The sequence below is a fragment of the Lynx rufus genome, unplaced genomic scaffold (assembly GCF_022079265.1).
Source record: "Lynx rufus isolate CCGP_SWC_20201006 ecotype Redwood Valley unplaced genomic scaffold, mLynRuf1.p SCAF_7, whole genome shotgun sequence".
NCBI classification, from domain to species: Eukaryota; Metazoa; Chordata; class Mammalia; order Carnivora; family Felidae; genus Lynx; species Lynx rufus.
In genome coordinates this window covers 104,443,369-104,467,583 of record NW_025814889.1, presented here as the reverse complement: position 1 = coordinate 104,467,583, position 24,215 = coordinate 104,443,369, and the positions used below count along the sequence as shown (strand labels likewise).

General features: G+C 36.0%; 1 protein-coding gene across 5 annotated transcripts in view; it reads left to right on the top strand.

Annotated features, from left to right (window-relative positions):
• Positions 1 to 24,215, top strand: part of PPFIA2 (PTPRF interacting protein alpha 2) — a 473,921-nt gene that overhangs the window by 345,498 nt on the left and 104,208 nt on the right. For all 5 annotated transcript variants that reach the window (XM_047065813.1, XM_047065810.1, XM_047065809.1 and 2 more), the window contains 4 exons: positions 8,257 to 8,478; positions 17,421 to 17,567; positions 18,584 to 18,718; positions 24,087 to 24,170. In XM_047065813.1, the coding sequence (XP_046921769.1) occupies positions 8,257 to 8,478; positions 17,421 to 17,567; positions 18,584 to 18,718; positions 24,087 to 24,170 (588 nt within the window). The remainder of the gene's footprint in view (positions 1 to 8,256; positions 8,479 to 17,420; positions 17,568 to 18,583; positions 18,719 to 24,086; positions 24,171 to 24,215) is intronic.

Below are 24,215 nucleotides of genomic sequence, written 5' to 3'. Positions count from 1 at the left end.
AGACGCTTAACCAACTGAGCCACCCAGGTGCCCCTATATTTGCATTTTATGAAAATATTTTTTCATCAACTTTGCACACCGATGGCTGAAAATATTGTCTCCGTATTTTGTTTTTCTTTGAATCCTTACTGCTTTTCCTAAAACTCATCTTACTTATTACCAGAAATTTTCTTTCACTCATTCATGCATTCATTCATTCATTTAACAAATATATTTTTGTGGAAGGTGCTGTTCTATTCACTAGAGACACAAGTAATCAAAACATTTATTCAGTCAGCCAAATTCTATCTCATTACCATCACATGCCAGGCATCATTCTATGCACTTGTGATACACAAAAAAGAAAACATATAAAGGCTCTTTTCCTGGCTGGAGCTTACAATCTAGCAAGTTGGAAGAGGTTAACAGACAATAGACAATAAATACAAATAAGTAAGTCATTTAGTATGTTAGAAGCTGATATTGAAGAAAAGAAAAAGTAGATAAACACACAGACACACACACACACACACACACACACACACACACAAAATCAGGAGTCCTGAGATATGGAGGTAAGGGCAGTTTTCTGTTTTAAATAAGGTGGTCAGGATCGGCTTCCTTGAAGTGGTTGAGGTTGTTAGCCACTTGGAATACTAAGGAAGAACATTTCAGTCAGAAGGACAATTTAGGGGCACCTGGGTGGCTCAGTCAGTTGGGCACCCAACTTTGCTCAGGTCATGATCTCGTGGTTTGTGAGTTCGAGCCCCACATCAGGTTCTGTGCTGACAACTCGGAGTCTGGAGCCTGCTTTGGAATCTGTGTCTCCCTCTCTCTCTGCCCCTCACCCGCTCATGCTCTGACTCTCTCTCAAAAATAAATAAACATTAAAAACAAAATTAAAAAAAAAAGGACAATCTAAAGGCAAGGCTGCAATGTGGGAGTGTAATGGACTTAGAGGAGCAGTGAGGTTGCCAGTGTGGCTGAATTGAGAGAGCCAGTGGGAAAATAGTAGGAGAGAGGTCAGGGAGGCTGTGGCATGGAGGGAAGGACAGTGGAGTAGGGAGTCAGGGGCGGTGGTTATTGCTTATTACAAGATTTTTGCTTTTGTACTGGGTAGGATGGAAAACCACTGGAGTGTTTTGAGCAGAGGAGTGACTTGATCTGACTACCATGTAACAAGATTACCATGGACCACTCTGACTGTTTTAAAAAATAGGAGTAAGAAGATAAGGTTAGAAACAAAGAGACCAGTTAGAAGGTTATTATAGTAATTCAGGTGGGAGTAGATGACCCAGACATCATGTGTTGAACAGGAAAATCCAGCTACAAATCCCAGGTGAGGATTGGTGTGGAGGATGGCAAAGATTGTAACAATACCAACTGCCAGAAGTAGGAGCCCACAGACCTTGGCCTACTGCATCTTCTAAGGGTTCAGAGTCATCAAAGAGGATTGAACACACAAGGTGTTCCTTGACACATAAAGAGGTCATAGAAATGGGTCTAATTCAACTATGTCACAAGGTAAAGCAGACATTTTTTCTAAAAGACTGTCACTCCTCTGCTCAGTACCTTCCTATTGGGCCCATCTAACCCAGAGTAAAAGTCAGTGTCTTACAATGAACTCAGGAACCCCTGGCATCTCAAGAATCAACATCATCTGCCCATGTATGCTCACTCCCATCTTCTTGCTATAGCCTATTCCATTCTAGTTATACTGGTCCCCCTTGAAAATCCTAAACCCGCTTGTGTCTCCCAGCCTTTGATTTTTCTATTTCCTCTGCCAGATAAATACATGATGTGCTCTTATTCTGGATTTGGGCTCAGTGTTTTCTTTGCATCATCAATTCCTCTAGTATAAGCTTAATCCAAATACTGCATGTGATATCTTACTCTAAAAATTTTTCGTTGTTTATCTGAAATTTAAATATAACTGGACATGCTGTATTTTATCCATCAACTCTAGCCATGGGGGGAGGGAAAGAGAAAGTGAAAGGGAAAGAGAAAGTTACTGGTAGTTAAGGCTTTAAATAGGTTACCAGGTCATGAAGAGAGATGAACAGTTTGACAGCAGGTTTTCACGTGTTATTTCCCTCTTCAAAAACCTTTGATGACTCTCTGTCATTCTATTTAGTACTCAAAGTGCATTGTATTTCATACAAAAAGCTAAAGCCATCTTAATCTACGGCGGCCTTTTTTCCCAGTCTCTTGCACTCGTCTACAGCACTCGTCTCTGGCTCTCCACACAGTACAACCTGTAATTGCCCTGCAGAAACTACCTCCCTGCCTGTGCTCATGCTTTACCTTTCTGAAATAAATACCCTCCTTATTTTACTTTAAATGTAATTACTCATATTTAAAGATCAAAGTCAAAGAGTATCACAAATAGTATCGTCTCTCTGCTCCCATGTCAAAAATATTTAGGATGTTTATCATAAAACTTTATGATAACATTCATTGTCATACTTAATAATTGCTTATTTATGTGCTATTCCTCTGCTTGACGAGACTTTCCTTGATGTCAGGAATGTATCAGCACATTTAACAAAATCCCAACACCTAGTTCTTTCTTCCTGGTACAATGTTTAAGAGAAAAACACTGAAACTCTTCATAACCTTGTGTTAGGAAATAATTTCTTGATACAACACCAAAGCGCAACATATAAAGGGGAAAATGATAAATTGGACTTCATTTAAATTAAAAACACTTGCATTTCACACGGCACTGTCAAAGTGAAAAGATAATCTATAGACTGAGAAGAACTATTTGGAAATCATATAACTGATAAAGGAATTGTATATGTGTGTGTGTGTGTGTGTGTGTGTGTGTACACACACACACACATCTATATATAAATAATTATTGTAACTCATTAATAAAAAGACAAATAACTCAATTAGTAATAGAGTAAAGAATTTGAATAGACAGAGAAGATACATAACTGACAATAAAGACGTGAAAAGAGGCTCCATATCATTAGCCATTAGGAAGTGCAAATCAAAATCAAAATCAAATCAAATCAAATCAAATGCAAATCAAAATGCAAATCAAAATCACAAGGAGATACCACTTCATACACACTAGAGTAGCTGTAATAAAAAGGCAATAACGAGGTTTGGTGAGAATGTGATAAATTGGAAGTCACATGGTTGCCAGTGGGAATGTAAAGTGGTGCAGCCATTTGGGGAAATAGTACTTCAAAATGTTAATGTAGAATTTCCATGTGATTCAGCTATTCTACTCCTAGGAATCTATCCACAAGAATATAAAACACATGTCCACACAAAGACTTGTACACAGATGTTTATAACAGCATTATTTACATTAGCCCAAAGGTGAAAACAATCTAAATGTCTATTACCACATGAATATATAAATAACATGTAGTATATCCACATGATGGAATAGTATTCAGCAATCAAAAAAAAAATCTGATACTACAACATGAATGAAACTCAAACACATTTTGTTCAGCGAATAAAGCCAGTCACAAAAGACTATCTGTTCTGATTCAGTTTATGTGAAAAGTACCAAATAGGCAGATTTACAGTGGCAGCAGTAGATAAATCGTGCCTAGGGCTGGAGGTGGGGGTCAGCTGCAAATGATTGTTAATGGGCAAGAGGTTTCTATTTGGGGTGACGAAATGTTCTCAAATTAGATTATGTTGATAGTACAACTCTTTAAGTATATTAGACACCATTGACATTTATGCTGTAAGTGGGCAAATTTTATGGTTATAAATTCTATCTCAATAAAGCTGTTTAAAAGAACCACTGGATTTTCTTTTAATTCAATAATAGGTCATTTCAGTTAGAGTGCCACAATTTATTTTAAAGATAAATCTACAAATCACTGTTAAATGATTTCGAACAAAAGTTATGTATTCTTTTTCTAAGATATAAATCACAGTTTTTAAATGAACTTTTACTCTGGAATTATGAGAAAATATATTAACCTCACCATAAAATATATTTAAAGTGATTTGAATACATGAAATGTTACACATTTTTTTAAATAATAAAAGATTTAAGGGGCACCTGGGTGGCTCAGTCGGTTAAGTGTCCGACTTTGGCTCAGGTCATGATCTCACAGTGCGTGAGTTCGAGCCCTGCGTCAGGCTCTGTGCTGACAGCTCAGAGCCTGGAGCCTGCTTTGGATTCTGTTTCCCTCTCTCTGCCCCTCCCCCACTCATACTCTGTCTCTCTTTCTCAAAAATAAATAAAACATTAAAAATTTTTTTAAAAAAATAAAAGATTTAAAAACACTTCAGAAAAAAATTGAGAGTTCAGAAATTTTCCATGGATAGTCCCAAATTTCAAAGTAGTGTAAAGACCTTATGTTATACATCTGTTACTAAAGGAATTAAAAAGGTTAGCATTTTAAGTGGTTTTTTTTTAGTTGCCTGATTACTGTTTATACTTAATTAAAATTTTCTTACCTTGAGCCCGTTCAAAATATGCAATTTTTAAACAAGATTTTAATGGACTTCAGGTGCACAGAATTGGACTAATCATTTTTCTAATTAGAAAATTAACATGATTCCGTTGACTTAACAAATATTTACTGAATGCATATGTGTGTGTGTATGAATACACACTACATTCTTGGTACTTGTCTATACCATATACCATGCATAATTTGTATCTGTTGATCTTTATATTCTGAGTAAAGGCAATATGGTAAAGGGTAGATAAACTTAACTGGGAATTAAAAGTTCTGCATTTTAGGGGTGCCTGGGTGGCTCAGTCTGTTGAGCATCTGACTCTTGATTTGGGCTCAGGTCATGATCTCACGGATCATGGGATCAAGTCCAGAGTCAGGCTCTGCGCTGACAGCACAGAGCCTAATTGGGAGTCTCTCTCTCCTCTGTCTCTACCCCTCCCACATGCATGCTCTAATTCTCCCCCTCTCTCTCTCAAAATAAATAAACTTGAAAAGAAAAGTTCTGGGGCGCCTGGGTGGCGCAGTCGGTTGAGCGTCCGACTTCAGCCAGGTCACGATCTCGCGGTCCGTGAGTTCGAGCCCCGCGTCGGGCTCTGGGCTGATGGCTCAGAGCCTGGAGCCTGTTTCCGATTCTGTGTCTCCCTCTCTCTCTGCCCCTCCCCCGTTCATGCTCTGCCTCTCTCTGTCCCAAAAATAAATAAAAAACGTTGAAAAAAAAAAAAAAAAGAAAAGAAAAGTTCTGCATTTTAATTCAAATCAGCTCTGTGTGATTACGTGAGTCTCAGTTCTCCCAAGTTCTTTAGGGTTCCAGAAACCTAAGTGTATTTTCTCCAGTTACATAAAACATTTTTCAAAGCAAAAATTTGTTTTCTAGTGATTTGTGTAGCTTCTAAAAAATTGCCTTTTTTTTTAGTTGACTGAAGAAAGTCCTCAATGTGAGGAAGTAGAAGTTCTATTAAAGCTTAAGATTGCTTAGTTACCTGTAAGTAGTATACAGAGCTCAAAGATATTTCCTATTATGAAAAAAGCCCTGTAATATCATACCTCAGTTATACCAAATTTGGGCATAACTGACTGGCAATTGGCTCTAGCCTTCTTCCCTAAACCAGTTCTCAGTTGTTGCCTAATGATTATCACTGGCTTATCTCAGCTCCATGTACACATAGTTGTGTCCTGTATAAGGGTCACCATCAATGTGTTTGCATTTTGTATCCATAAAAACTGTCTAGAAAGTTGGTTTTGCATTAGCTTCCCAGTACCTCTTCATTGTGTGTGGCATTGCACACCTCAGGGATCTTTGGAAAGACCCTGAGGGACTCTTATCCCTCAGCAAGCAGCCATCTCAGCAGTCGGGAAAATAGAGTTGCTGGATCTCAGCAGCATCTCTGACATTCCTACATATTTGTAAAATCTCTTCCTTCTTTTACTAGATTATCAGATGTTCAGTATCTGCAATTTAAGAGTTCAGTAATATCTTCAAGGTATTAGGTCTGTGGATCTGGCATCTTTAGATACCATTTTAAGATTAACTCTATCTTTTCTGCTATTTTAATTTAGATTTTCCAGGCTGCTTCTTCATGTGTTAGTTCCTGGACTTAGTAAACACCCCTTGCCATTGGTCTGTGCTCCCTGTTTGCTCTCCATTTTCTCTTTCTCACTGCTTTTGTGGTGCTTTCTGTTCTCCCTCTTTTCTCCTACAGTCAGTGCTGCTCTAATGTGTCATTTGCATCCCTCAAAGTTCTGAGCTCTGCAAAACTGCACAATGCAAAACACAGGGCTTGTGGAAGAAGAGGGGTTTGTGTCACAACTTTATCGATGGCATAAAACAAAGAGATAGAAAACCAATGAAAATTGTAGCACGTTTTACACGTTAAATAGTCAAGAATTGCATAAATACTGTAAATATGACTCTTGGACTTGAAGAAGACCTGAATTTTGCTTGCAGAAATGGATGTCAGATGGGTTTGGGGGTTTGTGCATTACTGTGAAGTGATAGAAAGTGGGGTATCTGAAATCAGACAGAAAATTGTAACACGATGGGGGTGGTGTGACTCAAAGCCTGAGATACACTGAGGCGATGTTAGATGTCTGAGGAGCGTGCACGAGTTCATTTTGTGTGTTCCTACACAGCTCAGTTCAGCTGGGTATGGGATTCTGTGTTTAACCAGTGATTCTCAGGAATGAAGTCGCGCATAAGAAAACACAAAATTTAGAGCACAGCATAACATATAGAACCGCCGGATCATTGTGCTGTGCACCTAAAACTGATGGAACATTGTAGGTCAGCTCGACTTCAATATATTGAAAAAAGGAAAACGCAATATTTATGTAACATTCAAATAGTTTCTTCATGTGTCTATTGTATTAACACAGATTCGTGTTTTCCAAACAAGCACTGTACTAAAATTAATGGTACTTTCTTTGCTTTTTCTCATTTTCTCATTCTTTTTTCATGTTTATCTTTTTTAATTTGGGTTTTAATTTGGGAAAATTTAATTTGCCCTTTTAATTTGGGCATCTGTTATTTGCATTTATGTTAAGGCAAAGTGCATCATCATTTTCTTATTTCAGCCTGGCTGTGCCCTTTTTCTTTTAGTGCTGTTTCTCCAGTTGTGGCCCTGTCTCCACCACAGAACTTCTCCAGTACAGTTAGGTTGTAGGACACGCTTCTGAAGACATGGGTCACCCTGGTTTCTAAGCAGCAAGGGGAGAAATCAGTCTCAAAGTATTTAATCCTTTTAAGCCTCCTTCCTGTGGGTTGTGTGCATTCATGACTTTTATGTTCTTAACAATATAGAAATAAAGGCTTTTTTTATGCTATACCTTTATTCTAGCTAGGTCACATTCATGCCAGGAATAACCTTCGTTAAAAGAAAAATGTGTGTAAGTTCTTTCTCTGAGAGTCATTGAAAATGAAACTTGCAAATGCACCAGGATCTTGAATAAAAATAGAAAATATGGAGCACCTCAGTGGCTCAGTCAGTTAAGCATCCGACTCTTGATTTCGACTCAGGTCATGATCTTATGGTCCTGAGATCGAGCCCCATGTTGGGCTCTGTGCTGGGAAGAGAGCTTGTTTAAGATTCTTTCTCCAATTTGACAATAAATTTCATATGTTGAAAAAAAAAAAAAAGATTCTTTCTCTCCCAGGATGCCTGAGTGGCTCAGTCAGTTGAGAATCCAGCTCCTTAGTTTGGCTTGGATCATAATCTCACATTTCATGATATCGAGCCCCATGTCAGGCTCTGCGCTGAAAACACAGGGCCTACTTGGGATTCTCTCTCTCTCTTTCTCACCTTCTCTCCCTCTCTCTCTCTGCCCCTCCCTTGCTCTCTGTCTCTCAAAATAAAAAACTTTAAAAAAATTTGCTCTTCCCCTCTGTGCCCCTCCCCGCTTGCATGATATCCCTCTCAAAAATAAATAAATAAATAAATAAATAAATAAATAAATAAATAAATAATATTATACAGTTTCTGTGCTCCTTCTTATCATTTAATAATATGCTGCTTATATAAATATTGTTTACAATAAACTTTGGATATAATTGGCAAAATAATAACTGCCATTTGTTAAATGTTTGGGATACACGAGTGTTTCATGCTAAGTTGCATCTGTTCAAATGCATCTGTTAACCTGTTTGAAAATTACTGATCTACCTTTATATTTTAATGTCCATTAAGACTTTTCTCAAAAACTTAGTTTTTTTTCAAAACTAGTTAGGGTTCTTATTTCTCAGTGTGAAAGCTCCATCAGTTTCATTTCTTTAAGTTCATGGATTTTAAATTAAAGATGAAGAGAATCCTAAGTGCCATTTCTTGTTCTTTTCCTGCAGCGTTTGTCCAACGGTTCTATAGACTCAACTGATGAAACTAGCCAAATAGTCGAACTACAAGAATTGCTTGAAAAGCAAAACTATGAAATGGCTCAAATGAAGGAACGTTTAGCAGCACTCTCTTCCCGAGTGGGAGAGGTGGAACAGGAAGCAGAGACAGCAAGAAAGGATCTCATTAAAACAGAAGAAATGAACACTAAATATCAAAGGGACATTAGGGAGGTAAGTGATTCATAACGGTTTCAGTCTTTGCTTTCTGAATGCTGCTTCTGAGATGCTTTTTGCAAATCTCCCCTAATGGCATATAATCTTTACATCTATTCAGAAAGCCAAAATTTGGGATGCATGATATTAGTTATGAAACATGTCCACTAAGACAAAAATAGTTTATTTACCTATCGACCCTTTAAATATGTACGGAATTTCATATCAAGTCTTGGGTAGAGTAAAAACTTTCTATAGTTTTTAATGAATTTTTAAAAAATTTAAGCTGCTAATTTTAAATAGCTTTAGATGTGGGTATGAATAATGAAATTGCTACACTCTTAGCAAATGGGAATACTCAAAATCATTACTTTAAATTTTCCCCCTCTTATTTTGGTGTTGTGTCTGTGAGTGTGAATATATATTTGGGAATGTGTGCACCTTTCTTTCTCCATGTATTCGGTTCTTCTTAGATGTAACATCACTTCATCTGTTTAATAGAGTACTTGAAAGTTACTGCAAAAAATACGAGATTTTTTTTGTAACACTGCCTAATCATCTTACCAACTAAGGTGAAATGTTTAGAACCTTTCACTTTCTCATTCTATTCAATTAAAAAGAAAATTATTCATAATTGTTAAAAAATTTATTTGGTGACCTTTCACCTTTTGTCATTTTTACATATTTGTTTAAATTACATATTTTATCTTATTTACATTTTTGTATATAATTAACTAATTGTTATTGGAGTTGACTCCACTCCATGTATTCAATTATTTTTTTCCCATTCCCTGTTGAGCCCATTTTACTTCCTTTTGCCTCCAACATCCCCTTCTTTGATAAGAACAGATTGCTGACCTCCATGTTGTTGAACCCAGCACTGGATCCAATCATTACTCCCTGAAGTACGTCTTCAGTTGGGTCGTAGCGCCCTATACGCTTCTGATTTTCATCCGTCTTTACTTCCTGCCCTTATCTCGGGCTTCTTTATTTGATCAATGTCTCCCTAGACTTGTAGTGACTTTCCTTCTCAATCTACTTTCACTTCCCTGCTAAGTTCATGCAGTCTCATGGCTCCAAAAAACACCCACTGCCTTATGACTCCCAGTTTATATCTCTGGCTTATCCTGTGTCCTGTTTCCCAGTTGCCTGTAAAATTAACATATTCTCAAAATTAACGTATTCAAGAGTGTTTTCCTGTTATTCTCCCACCCCCAAGGAACCAGAGTTTCTTGTCTTCTTACACAGCCCACCTGTCCTCAATGCCATTGGAGCTGTCCTTGGTACCTGTTTCACTCACACACTGCATATGATTCAGCCATAAACCCATTATTTCCAACTTCAAAACTTATCAATAATGTGACCTCTTCTCACAATCTTTATGGCTCTTCCTTATTCCACACAACCACCATCTCTCTCTGAATTATTACAGTACTCTTGTGACTAGTCTTCCTTCCTCTGTGTTTTACTCGCTTCAGTCTATACTCAACATAGCAACCTGAGTGACCTGTTACAATGTTAAGTCAGCTCAAGTTACCATTCTGCTTCAATGGCTACCTGTCCTACTTACAGGAAAATCCAAGTCCTTACAGTGGACTACAAGCCGTGTACAATCTCCACTACCACCTTTCTGACTTCTGGGAACTCATCTCTTGCTGTTTCATTTTAGTCCACTCTGTTCAGTTAAGATGGATGGCCTCTTAAACTAGCCAGACCTATTCTATTGGGTTTTCTTTTCCCTCTTCCTTTTGCTCAAATGTTTTCTTCTCAGTGAAGTGTTCCCTAACCTTGTTATTTGCACATGTACACTCTTCCTCTTCTTTCATTTTCTTTGTTTTATCTCACAGTATTTACTGCCATCTGACACAATATATACTTTACTGATTTACCTGTTTGTCATATACCTCCCTCTCCCCTATACATAAAGATTCATAATGGCTGGGAGTTTTGTCTTGTTGTGTTTTGTTCACTTCTCTATTCTAATCACCAACACAACTATTGAGCTTATAATAGGCATTCAAGAAAACTTTGTTGAAAGAATGGATATTTATAGGTATTTGATGTAAATGTCAAAAGGCATGGATGAGATTAGAATGTGGGTTAGAACAATACCTACTATCTCAGAAAAAATGTAGATGATCCATGAAGTGGCAGGTTGCTCTGCTACCATGCAAATGATGATACTGTGCTCTCTACTTCTTTATATGAATTGATCGTTCAAAGACACGTCTGTCATTTTCACTCCTTAGCTGAAGGTTTGCCACTCTTCTATATCACTGTTAAGAAACACTACAATTTCTGGCTGTAAAGCTATTTGTTGAGGCCTTGCTTATCCCAGTTTCTTCATTCTCTTAGTCCCAGAGATTTAGCAATTTTCCTTTCATTTAGCACTCCTCTCTTGCTTCCTCTCTTCATGTTTATTTAATGCAGTGTCACAGGTAGAGCCCAGTATCTCCAGCTCCCCCTTTCTTATTGACTATGTAAAAATAATTCCTTAATTCTAATCGTCTTCAGGTGTAGGTGACAAAAAGCTAATTCAGATGGAAAATATCAATCATCTGATGCCAGGTGTTTTTTTTTTTTTTTTTTTTTTTTTTTAATGAGGAAATCTCTTCGAATAGGTAAGGTATTCTGCTTTCATGTGGAATTCTTTTAAAATATAACTATTCTTGGGGCACCTGGGTAGCTCAGTCAGTTAAGCATCCAACTTCAGCTCAGGTCATGATCTTGCCGTTCATGGGTTCAAGCCGTGTCGGACTCTCAGCTGACAGCTCGGAGCCTGGAGTCTGCTTTGGATTCTCTCCCTCTCTCTCTCTGCCCCCCCACCCCACTTACTCTCTCTTTCTCTCTCTCTTTCAAAAATAAATAAACGTTAAAAATTTTTTTAAAAGTAAAATAAAATATAACTATTCTTGGGGCATCTGGATGGCTCAGTTGGTCGAGTGTCTGACTTTGGCTCAGGTTATGATCTCATAGCTCATGAGTTCGAGCCCCGTGAGCTGACTGTTCAGAGCCTGGAGCCTGCTTCGGATTCTTTGTCTCCCTCTCTCTCTCTCTCTCTTTGCCCCTCCCCTGTTCACTGTCTCTCTCTCTCTCAAAATAAATAAAAACATTTTAAAAAATTTAAATATAACTATTATCATCTCTAAAATTTTATGTAGTTATATTTTAGAAGAAATTTGTGAAGAATATCTCTCATCATTCACTTCTAAAGGGAGGTTGCAAATACAGATGCTTCAAGAGCCAGTCAGGCAATATAAATGTATGACACATTCGGCAGTAAAGGTATAACGTAGGAAGCACTAGAAATTAATGAGACCTGGGCAAGAAACCTATACACTGCCCGACTTTCTGTATACATCATGTGTGCTGTGTGTGTGTGCACGCGTGTGTGTTAAGGACACCATGAAAGGCCAAATAAAATGTTTCCAAAAAGGTCCGATTGCCAGAGGCCCTGGTTTACTTCTAGGAAATTCTTAAAGACCAACCATGAAAACTATTACAGGTGTATTATATTTAATTTGTCTAATTTCTTACATCTGTCCTATCCAGAAGGTACTCATCATTATGCCCATTTTTCTCAATTGAGGTAAAGTGACTTGTCAAAGGCATATGCACTGCCCTCCGAGCATTGCACTCCTTCCAAACCCTCAGCACCAGGAAGACACAGGATCAGCCCAGCTCCAAAACCTGTGCTTCTTCCACTATGAGCAACTTCTAAAATCAACAAAACAGAATCATTTACCAGTGATAGCACTGGCATAAAAAATGTAGCTGCACTGTAACCACCACTGAAATAATCTTGTGCTCTCTGTTTCCAATAAGAAGAAAACCATGGACTTTAAAAAGGTATCACTTACACTCAAAACTCCAGCTTCCGCTTTTATAATCCAGACTGTGGTCTGTGGACACACAAGGTCTACTAGATTGCAAGTATTTATAAGGGGAAAAAAACAGTGGGGGCACCTGGGTGGCTTGGTCAGTTAAGCTTCCGACTCTTGACTCTCAGTATCAGCTTAGGTTGTGATCTTGTGGTTGTGGGATGGAGCCCCACCTAGGGCTCTGTGTTGAGTGTGGAGCCTGCTTGGGATTCTCTCTTTCTCTCTCTCTCTTTGCCCCTCCCACCATGTGCTCTGTCAACATAAATAAGTAAACTTTAAAAAAAGTGATTCTTCTTGCTACCCAATGTGTAACATTGCTAGCACAGTATGATTTATGTATTGTATTAGCACTACATATTTGTTGATTAAGGAAAAAAGGGGAGAGTAGGAAAAACCATATAATAAAAAGCTTCAATGCATTTTGCTTTACGTGTGAGGACTGTCTAGTATCTAAAATGAATTATGTAAGTATATTTCATTAATGCTTTTAGAATATATTTTTGTCATTATTCCTCGTCAATAAGTAAATCTATTTAAATTTACTTTTTTGATGACTATAAGAGATATACTTTATTTTTTTATGATTTTTTTTCTTTTTCAAATTTTTATTTAGATTATCATTAACTAACATATAATGCAATATTGGTTTTGGGAGTAGACTTCAGTAATTCATCACTTACATACAACACCCAGTGCTCATCATAACAAGTGCCCTCCTCAATACCCATCACCCATCTGGCCCATCTCCCACTCACCTCCCTCCATCTTCCCTCAGTTTTTTTCTCTGTCAATAAGAGTCTCCTATGGTTTGTTTCTCTCTCTTTTTTTCCTCCCTTCCATATGTTCATCTATTTTGTTTATTAAATTCCACATATGAGTGATATCGTATGGTATTTGTCTTTCTAAAATTTACTTTCTTTGAAGGTTTGTTTTAGTTGCTCCTTAAATTGACTGTGACCTATATGTAGTTGGGGGCTGGAGTAAAGCAAAGAACAGTACACATATTAAAAACATAGACAATCTTATAACATGCTTAGCTCTCCACTTTATAATTAAGAAAGCTACTAATTGGGGGAGTGCCTAGGTGACTCAGTCAGTTACATGTATGACTGTTGGTTTCGGCTCAGGTCATGATCTCATGGTTCATGAGTTTGAACCCCTAATTGGTTCTGCACTGACAGTGCAGAGCCTGCTTGGGTTTCTCTCTCCCTCTCTCTGCCTCTCTGTCATTTGCGCTTTGTCTCTCTCTCTCTCTCTCTCTCTCTCTCTCTCTCTCTCTCTCAAATAAATAAATAAATAAACTTAAAAAAAGCTACTAATGGAGTATTGAATAATACTTTATTAAATATTATGCAAATATGCAAATATTATGCAAATTTTGATGTGCAAAGAATTAGAATTTTTCTTTAAATGTTTATTTATTTTTGAGAGAGAGAGGGACAGAGTGTGAGTGGGGGAGGGGCACAGAGAGAGGGAGACACAGAATCTGAAGCAGGCTCCAGTCTCTGAGCTGTCAGCACAGAGCCTGATGCAGGGCTCGAACTCACGTACCATAAGATCATGACCTGAGCCATAGTCGGATGCTCAACCGACTGAACCACCCCAACAAAGAATTAGAATTTAAATTCTATATTGTTTTGTGAATAAAACCAGCTTATCTTTCTAACTTCCTATTAAGAGTTCTTCAAAAATGCCTAAGTAATTAAATGAATACATACCAGTTTTGCCTTTTCCATTATCTGAAACATGGAGTTTTATTTTTTAGTTTACTATGTCTGAGTTACTATAGAGTTATATTTATTTGCTATAATAAAGTCTATTTTGTAAACAAACCATAGGTCAAGAGATAATTGAATCTTTATACTGTTTTCCTCTTTCTTTAGGGAACAGTTTTTAGAGACTAGAAAAAGCTTCCCATTTTAGAATTTCTAAGTGACACACAGGGAAAAGATATTTCTCCAACTTGTAAATTCAAAATTTATTTTTGGCAACACAGCTTGCAGTTAAAAATTGAATCTCCCACATGAATCACTGAATCAAAAATGCAGTACCAAAGTCTGTACAGTGACTTCTGCATGCAATGTATGCCATAGAGTCAGATCAGCTAATTATAGGCACAATAGTAAGTAATAATCAAAAAGCTATTATTTATGGAGTGTGTATTATGCATAAGACTACACAAGGCACTTAAAATACTGTATCGCAACAATGTTATATGGTAGATACTAGTATCCCAACCTAAAACAGAAAACAAAATAGACAAGCAAGCAGAGAAACCAAAAAAGAAAAGAAAAGAGGATGAGTTATAGAAAAGGTAATCAGCATTCACCCATGATAACTGAGTTAATAAGTAGCAAAAACTGGGATTTGGAGCTAGTAAGTGTTACTCCAATGCTCATGTTGTCAAGAAACATGTATATGTCTTTAACTGAGTTTATCGCTATTATAATTTTATAAGAAGTTATATATGTAGACTAGATTCAGAATTCTCTTTTTTGGTTACAAAATTGACACAATATTCCCAGAGTTCTATATGAAAATGAAATTAACAGTATACAGTTTAACAATACATAATTTTTCAAAGACAAATAATGTCAAGAGGGTACACATCTAAATACATGCGCACGCACACACACACACACACACACATACACACATACACACACAGAGTGCCCACCTACTTTCCATCTCACTTGCCTGAGATTCTTAATTTCAATCCTTTCACTGTTAGTTGTGCTATTTTCTCTCTTATTTAATTGATGCCTTGCTATTATATGAGGATTTTAGTTCTTTTAAGTTTACTTATTTATTTTGAGAGAGACAGAGAGTGTGCAAGTGGGGGAGGGGCAGAGAAAGAGGGAGAATCTCAGAAGGCTCCACACTGTCAGCACAGAGCCCAATGCGGGGCTCAAACTCACAAACCTTGAGATCATGACCTGAGCCAAAATCAAGAGTCTGATGCTTAACCCAGTGAGTCACCCAGGCACCCAGAGGATTTTAGCTTTTTTATTCTCTACTTTTCTCTCCCACCCATCCTTCCACTACAATTACCCCCAAATCACATTTAGTGTCACCATTATTATGGCTGTGTAGATCATTTCCACAACTGATCCAAGTAGTAATTTCCTCTGATAGCATTTCCTTTTGTTGTACAGCTTTTTGTTTTTCCAGGATTTTATTAATTACTTGTTACATTTATTTCCTTGCTTGTTTTTAAAACGGTGGTGTATCTTCGCAGCCGCTCCAGCAGAGTAGTAAAATTGCATAATTTCAATTCAGTTATGGTCAGTGATCAAGCAGATAATTTATCATTCTTATTTTTTATTTTCTTTAAATCATTCTTTTTTCCTCTTCCCTCCACATGTCATCTGTACAAGCTGTACAAGGCCTGCTCCATTGTTTTAGCTGTAGTTGTGGGATTTACTTCTGCTATCATCTTGAACATCCAGGACAGAAAAGTGATCAAGGTCCCTAAAGCAGAAAAGGCATAAAAACTAGAGCACAGATAATGATTAAAACTTTGAGAGAAGGCGAACACCTGTTGTTAAAGTAAAAGCTCGAAGTTAAAGATTCGTGCATGTGGTTATTTCCAGGTGGTGATGAGGGAAAATCGGGAAATGAAGGACTATTCATTTAAGGACTTCTATTTCTTTTGGAAAAAAATGGAAGAAAATGTATCTGCTCTGTGCATGTGGCAGGACTGGCTCCAGATCCTGAAGGAGAGGACCAGAAGGGCTGCTTAGGAACATTGACCAAAGGAATTTGGATAGCAACATATGGAAACCACCACTACCAACTCAATTTTAGGCTCCTTACGCAAAGGAGCTCCCCACATTATCAAAGGAAACCGCCACAGGCCCATGAGGCTTGCTTCTGCAGCTGACTTTTCTTAATATCTTTTTTTAAAAAGTAGGTTATCCACCTACTAGTAAATGTTCATGTAAGCTGTTAGGAAGATAAAATCATCTCCATATTATCTATGAATTAGGTGGTTTAAAAATTATAGTTGAGAATAATATTAATGCCATGGTTATTACATTCACACTGATAGCTGATTTTTCCATAGAGTTGTGTATTCTTTGAGTTTTCTAAATTCTTGGGGCACCTGGGTGGCTCAGTCAGTTACACACCCAACTTCAGCTCAGGTCAAGATCTCACGATTCATGAGTTCAAGCCTCGCATCGGGCTCTGTGCTGACAGCTCAGAGCCTGGAGCCTGCTTCTGATTCTGTGTCTCCCTCTCTCTCTGCCCCTCCCCCCTTGTGCTCTGTCTCTCTCTCAAAAATAAATAAAAACATTAAAAAAATCTTTTTTTAATTGGAATATATGTAACAAGGAAAATGGTTAAGTTCCCAAGTCAATTGGTCAATTCATTTGTGAATATGACTCTAATTTACTTTTCTGGGGCCTCCTTTTTTTACAAATGTTTATTCATTTTTGAGAAAGAGAGCGTGAGTGGGGGAGGAGCAGAGGAGGAGGGGATAGAGGATCCAAAGCGGGCTCTGTGCTGACAGCAGCAAGCCTGATGCGGGCTCAGACTCACTAACCTTGAGATCATGACCTGAGCTGAAGTCATACACTCAACCTACTGAGCCACAGAGGCACCCCTGGCCTCCTTTTTTAAACACTGGGTTACTCTTACTTATATATGTAGATGAGGATACTGGTGATATTGGTTATCCTTATTTGAAGATTGATTTGCAGTTTGGAATGGTAGCCACCATTTTACTGATTTTATGGTTTACAACTGTACCCATAATTGTACTTATCTCTACTGTATAATGAGCTAATTTATCTGCCACTTCTTTTCTAATGCCAGTTCTACAGTAGGCAGTTTCTTGTACTCCATTCCATTCTCAGAGAGAGGAACTTTTTGTTAACCCAAGATGTAAAAAGAATTCTGACAGGTAAATTGGGAAAATTCACATGAAATTTGGCATGCTTTCCATAAAAAGAAAGGAATGAATATTGCTTCAAGAAAACGGTAGCCTTTGTATCTTACTATTTTATTTAAATAACAAGACAATACAGTAAACTATGTGAAAATCTGATTTTAATTAATTTATTATTTTAATTGTAGGCCATGGCACAGAAGGAAGATATGGAAGAAAGAATCACAACCCTTGAGAAACGTTACCTCAGTGCTCAGAGAGAATCTACCTCCATACATGACATGAATGATAAATTAGAAAATGAGTTAGCAAATAAAGAGGCCATCCTACGGCAGGTTGAGTATCTTATCTTGGTTTTGTTCTCATCCACGTGTGCTCTCACCATTCTAACAAAATACGGAGTAAATAAAATACAGTATTTCTTGGCATTCAACTGTTCTCTAAAATTTAGAATGGAACTGACTCAACAGATGTGATTTCTAGCATGTAATTCACAAATATGTCTTAATAATAATAAAAATAATTACTAATATTTACTTTGGGTCTAGACATGAATCAGACACTGCTAAGCAGTTAACAATTACCTCACTTAAATCTAACCACCACCTGTGAAGTAAGCACAATTATTATACCGAGGCATCAAGGTTCAGAGACATAAAAACTTTACCAATGTCACACATCTGGAAAATGCCAGTTCTTAATGGAAGCTCAAGTCTGTGTGGCTCCAGAGCAGAGTCTATTTGGCTCCAGAGCTCCATATTTGGACAAACTATGGCCCATGTGCCAAAACTATAGCTGTTTTATAAATAAAGTTTTATTGAAACATAGCCATACTCATTTATTTAATCATTTTCTATGACTGTTTTTGTGCTACAACAGTAGAACTGAATAGTTGGAACAGAGACTAAATGATACACAAAATCTGAAATATTTATTATCTGGCCCTTCAGAGAAAAAAGTTCTGTTAACCCTATCTCTAGAGCTTGGGCTTTTAGTCATTGTGCTACATTTCATCTCTCACTCCAGTTAATACTATAATTTTCAATAATATGCTCTCATGGTACGTCTGAAACCTTAGCGTTGAGTTATACTGCACATGTCCACATTTACATTCACTAGTAACTTTTATTTCTTTTTGTTGCCATTGGTAAGAGTTTTTCTATTTTTTTAATGTGCTGAATTTTATTAAGGAATGTGAGTAAGTAACATATAAAAACATGAGTACAGTCATCTCTTTGCACAGTAAGTGTGGTTGATTTTAAATCTAGAATAATGACAGAAACCCTAGTGTCTGGTGTTAGTTATCCTTACTGGGACTCTTTAAGTGTCTCTTTTTCCATCCCTGTTTCAGATGGAAGAGAAGAACAGGCAGTTACAAGAGCGTCTTGAGCTGGCTGAGCAAAAGTTGCAGCAGACTATGAGGAAAGCTGAGACCTTACCTGAAGTAGAGGCTGAACTGGCTCAGAGAATTGCAGCTCTGACAAAGGTATTGCCATAAAACAATTAGTCAGTCTAGATACACTCATAGAAAGGAGTAGTGATCCAAATGGAATCTATAGATTGTCTTTAGGTTTCATGAAATTTAAGTTTATTTCGTCTTTATTATACTGGTTTGTTGCTTAGATGAGTTTTTCATATTATAGATCTTATTTATGCTGACATGAATGATTTACATATGAATGTGATGATACCTTTGCCTGTGTAAACGTTAGCAAAAACAAAATTTTGTATCCTGATGGTTGATTTTCCATGATAATATTTGAACATTAGAATAATCACTGAATATAAACAAATAATGATGAAATTTAATATGTATATAGATAAGTTGCAATAACTTAATAGCCTTAACAGAAGTTGTTTGGTATTAAAAATGTAGGAAATATCATAAGCGGTTCCTTTCTGACTATATATGAAAACATTTGTTAGCAGTTGGAAGTTAGATTTGCAAAAATCTAAATTCTAAAGTTACTAAATAGAAAGTGGTTTTAATAGTTACAGTTTCTTCTGAACCAATTAAATTCAATAATAATCTGAGGAATATTCAAAATTATCTGCTATGTTATGGCTGTCAAATTCTACAATTATACACATATTGTAAATTTTGCAACCATTATAATGTTAAAAATGACTTATCATTCACAGTGAAATGGAAAGGACAGTGCTTCAAAGTGTATATGTACAACAAAACTTCAACTTTGCTCACTAAAGGCATGTTTTACTTTTAATATCAGTTCAAAAATGTACAAACATTTTAGATATTCATGCAATCATTGCTCAGTGCTACATTTTCCATGCACCTAATAAATGGGTAAGACAGATATATGAACTACAGGTTACAAATTCTGGCATTAGGACTATCCAAAACAGTCAATACAGCAATACAAAAGTAGGCACACACATTTGCTTTCCCAAAAAAGTAAATAATTAAAGAGGAAAAGTAGACTGATGCCTATTGGTTAAAACAAGATAATTAGTCAGGTAGTGAAAAGACAAATATTTGCAAAGTAGAGCAGGGTTGGAAAGTTTTGGAATAATTGCTTGTCTACAGAGTATTGGAATAACCAGCTGAATAAAACATTAGTGTGATTAGGATAATGTCACAATCTGGATCCTTCTATAGTCATAGACATACCATAAACCCTTCTGGCAATTTTAGAAATGTGTGCTTTCTCAAATAAAGATAAATTTATCATTTGATTTGAGAAATAATCTCTAAGTTATATAAAAATGTGCAAATATAGTGGTAATATTCTATTTTTTCTTGCAAACACATTTAAAATTAATCAAATATTGATAAGGATGTGTGTGTGTGTGTGTGCACGTATATACACACACACACACACTAAGGCTCTTCATTTGAAGAACATGAACTTATATAGAGTTATTGAACTGAACTATTTTCTGGAGCTTTAAGTGAGTGACTAAATAATAAAAATAATTTTGTAAAACTTTAGTGTAAAATAATCATCAATACTATCCTGAGTAAAATACGAGAAAGTCTGGAATCTCTTCCAAAATAATACAATTTAAAATTCACCAAATAATTGCTCCTAATTAACTTCTGATGGACTGAGGACAAAACATACTTTAAAATATAATACTTGACTTACGAGGCTTCAAAGTATATATCCCTAAGCATCCTTAATTTAGAATATAAAAAAATAACTTGAAATAGGTGTCTTATCTTTTTTCCCCTCATTTTTTCTCTGGGGCTCTTACTTGTTTTTGATACATACTTTCATTCATGTACCCAAAATAATTTCTTCAGTTTACATCTAACTAATAATATATTGCTAAAATTTCACTTCATCTGAATCCTTTTGATTTCCTCCTTTTTCAGTAGAGTTTCATCTTTCTTAAGAAGTGTTAAAAATGCTAGAGTTCACTGTGTTTCTCTTTTTTACTGCTTTCTCTTCAGGCTGACTTTATATCAACATCATTATTTCAACTACAGAGTTTCTAGATTATTGCCATATTTAATATACACTTGTCTAGAGAAGAGGTTTTATCCTCAGCACACTCCCTATGCTTGTAACATTTTTATAACTTTTGAAGATGCTCTTTCATTTGTTTTCCCAAGTTTTATGGCTACAATGATCTTGTACTTTTTCTTCTCCTCTGTTCAGACACTTTTAGGGACTATCTCTAGAACCAGTTTTACTTATATATTTTTATCACTTCCATATTTTCAGTATCTCACTGTTATTGATCATCATAATCTTTTTCTACTTCTTACTATTTTTGATACTAAAGTAAAAAGATTTCTGCTTAGCTTAAACCTAGGCTTCCCTCTCCTATATTATGAATGGCATTCTAAATAATGTTTCAGGCATTTTATTTGGCCTATATATTTTTTTCTGCTTTTATTATCTGCTACCTATTGTTTTCTTCTCTTTGCCCCACCCCATCTGACTTTTATTTCTTCCCCATTTCAAACTCTACTCATGTTTTTCTCAAAGCCATTTCTGCCTATAATTTCCTCTAAACTGTAGCTCATTTGAAATTTTCCTATGTCATATTAAAGAGTGAAACGAAGATAAGCCCTGTATCCCATCAAGGAGTACAAAAAATAGATTGTTTTTGTGTGACTTTTGTATTTACACTAATTACTTAAACTACAGTCTTCACAAGGCTAAGATGAACATAAATCAATACTATTGAAATTGATCCCAGTTTTTGTTTAGAAATGATGTCTGAATCTATTCTGTGGTTGATAAGATGTGTGTGTGTGTGTGTGTGTGTGTGTGTGTGTGTGTGTGTGTGTGTATAGATAGGTAAGGAAAGCTCATTGAAGGCTTTAGAAAGTCAGAAATATTGAGGAGTGGTTACAGATAAATGTTAACATTGGCTATGGCAAGTATACACAAAATGAACCAATAAAGACTTTGGGATCCCAATTTTATGATTTATTATGTTTACTTCTTTAATTAAAGTGCATATTCCCTCAGCAAGGACATAATTCGTATTGAATTCCATAAGGTATTTCATTCATTTTTAGTACCAGTAAAACATATCAACAATAACAAAGTAATTTAAACTTGACAGAATTCTTGCTCAATCTTTAAGTGAATTTTTACAATGTTTAGTATGTTTTCAATAGTTAAGATGGAAAGAGGTAGAAGTTTTAAGGACCTTTGGGAAGACCTACTGGGCTTGTGTTTTTAAAGAGACAGCTTTGGAAATTGAAATGTTCATGCTTTGACTACCTTGAATCAGTCACCTGATTAATTTTTACACCACCAACTGCATGTTAAAATGTACTTTTGAGAGATTACAGATATCTAAATGAGTTTAGATGATATCATTTCAACAACATTTTGACCCATTTACTATATTCCTATTTGAATTCTAGGTTTTAAGTGATATTAGAAAACCATTTTGTGACATTTGGGAACTATGGTAGCTTTCTGTGTTTCTTCTGCTTGGAAATTTGGGGAGAGAAATTGGTTATTTGTTATTTCTTCATTATTTTCCCCATTTATGAAACAAGAATCTCAAAAGGACAATCTTACAAATGTAAATATTGAGTTGTAATCTATATAAGTACACCAGTTAAATGTTAAATGTTTATTTTATAGATTAGTTGGAATTTGTTGCATAAAATAGTATATATGTGTGTGAGCCAATACATGAATAGGCTACTATTTCTTTTCAGGTACTGCATGACATATTTATATATAGTCCTATATTTGCATAAAGTAAGTTTCACTGTTTTAGAATAAACTTAGAGAATGTAATGGAATATGCTCTGGAGTTAAATCTTATAGATCTAACATAGAACAATTTTGATGTTATATATACTTGTAATTATGATCAAAATGTTGATTTAACTTTACATGTAATCTGTGCATAACATACTAATACAATTCAGCTATCAGCAATGTCACATGTGTTAACACTCTGTGTCTGTGATAACCTGACAATCACCTCCAAGACATGTAACGAATCCTGGCACTGGGCAAATATTAGCTGACAAAGGCACCATGCTGCCTGTTCACTTTAGGGCACTATTTTGTTTCCATGGCAACAAATCAATGTAGAAACAGTTTCTGAGTGGTTCCTAGTGTCATTCAGGAGACTTTGTAAATAAATATTCTTGTCCTCACAATATATTGTCACCTTGATAATTTGAGGACTTCTAATCGCTTTCATTTACAATGTCAAATTAAGACTACATCTGAGAATAGGTGCCAGGGTACTAGACCAGGTACTACACACTTGTATTCAGAGACCAGAAGTCAGTTTGTCAGCTCGTCACTGTTGCTGAGGAAACTCAACCCTGGAATTGGAGAATACCCATAATAATTAATCCTGTGGCTTAGTTTGTCTTGATGTCTACAGTGTTAGGTTTGTAATAAATTTTTTTCCAAATTTATTTCACCTGGGTCGTTGTCCTAGCATACACTTCAACGCTGAGACACACAGTTTGCATTATTTTTTAGTAATATGATAAACAAACCAAAATACAAAACATTTAACAATCTATCAGAGACATATTCTAGTGTTTGGTTTCCCATTTTTCCAACTATTACATGACTCTTTCAGAGTTGCTTTAATTCATTCTGTAGTAGTCTTTCATTGCCAGCCGTCACTAACCTTCCATACCTTAGGTTGGTAGCTTTTTATTTGGGCGTATCATTGTTTTTCATTTATAACCATTGACTGCATCGTGTTCACCAGATATCAGTGTAGTTCTTTCCATGTAAAATTCTGTCTATTAAAGTATTAAATTTGCTGTCACATTTTTCTTTTAAGCATTCTGTGCTATGTTCTGTTCAGTGTCAGTGTCTTTAGTTCTGATTTTTCAATTTTGTCCCTCTCCTTTTCCTTGACTTGTTAGTCTGATCCAACCTCTTCTACCTCATCTGATGATTATCAATATGTTATGGAAGCTAAACTACAAGAAATGATCTCCATACGTAGGAAGGTAGTCCTACTGGACTTTACTTTCTATTGCTAAATAGAATCCATCTAAGTTTTTCTTTTCATTTATAAAAATTATGTTATTTTTATTTATTGATAATCAACCATCTGTGCAGTTCAGTGCTTCAGGAGCTTAAGATTGGACAATGGCAGGTTTGTGTTCAAACCATGCACAGTCTGCATGTTACATTTGGCTGATTTCATTGCTCATAAATAAGTCCAATGTTTTGCTGATGCTTGGATGTAACAGGCCTTTGTAGCTGACACATTTCAAGCAATGCTGTTCAGCTGCCTGTTTAAAAAAAGTTTATTTTTTGAAAATTACATTTGCGGTTGGTAGTAGCTTGCTTTACATTTTATTTCAATTTATTTAGAGGTAAAGTGTTAATCAAATCTTACATGTCAGGTACATATTTCATATTTCTTAACAGGCTGAAGAGAGACATGGAAACATTGAAGAACGCATGAGACATTTAGAAGGTCAACTTGAAGAGAAAAATCAAGAACTTCAAAGAGTATGTATATTAAGAAACACTCCCCTCAATCATCAGTCCATGGGC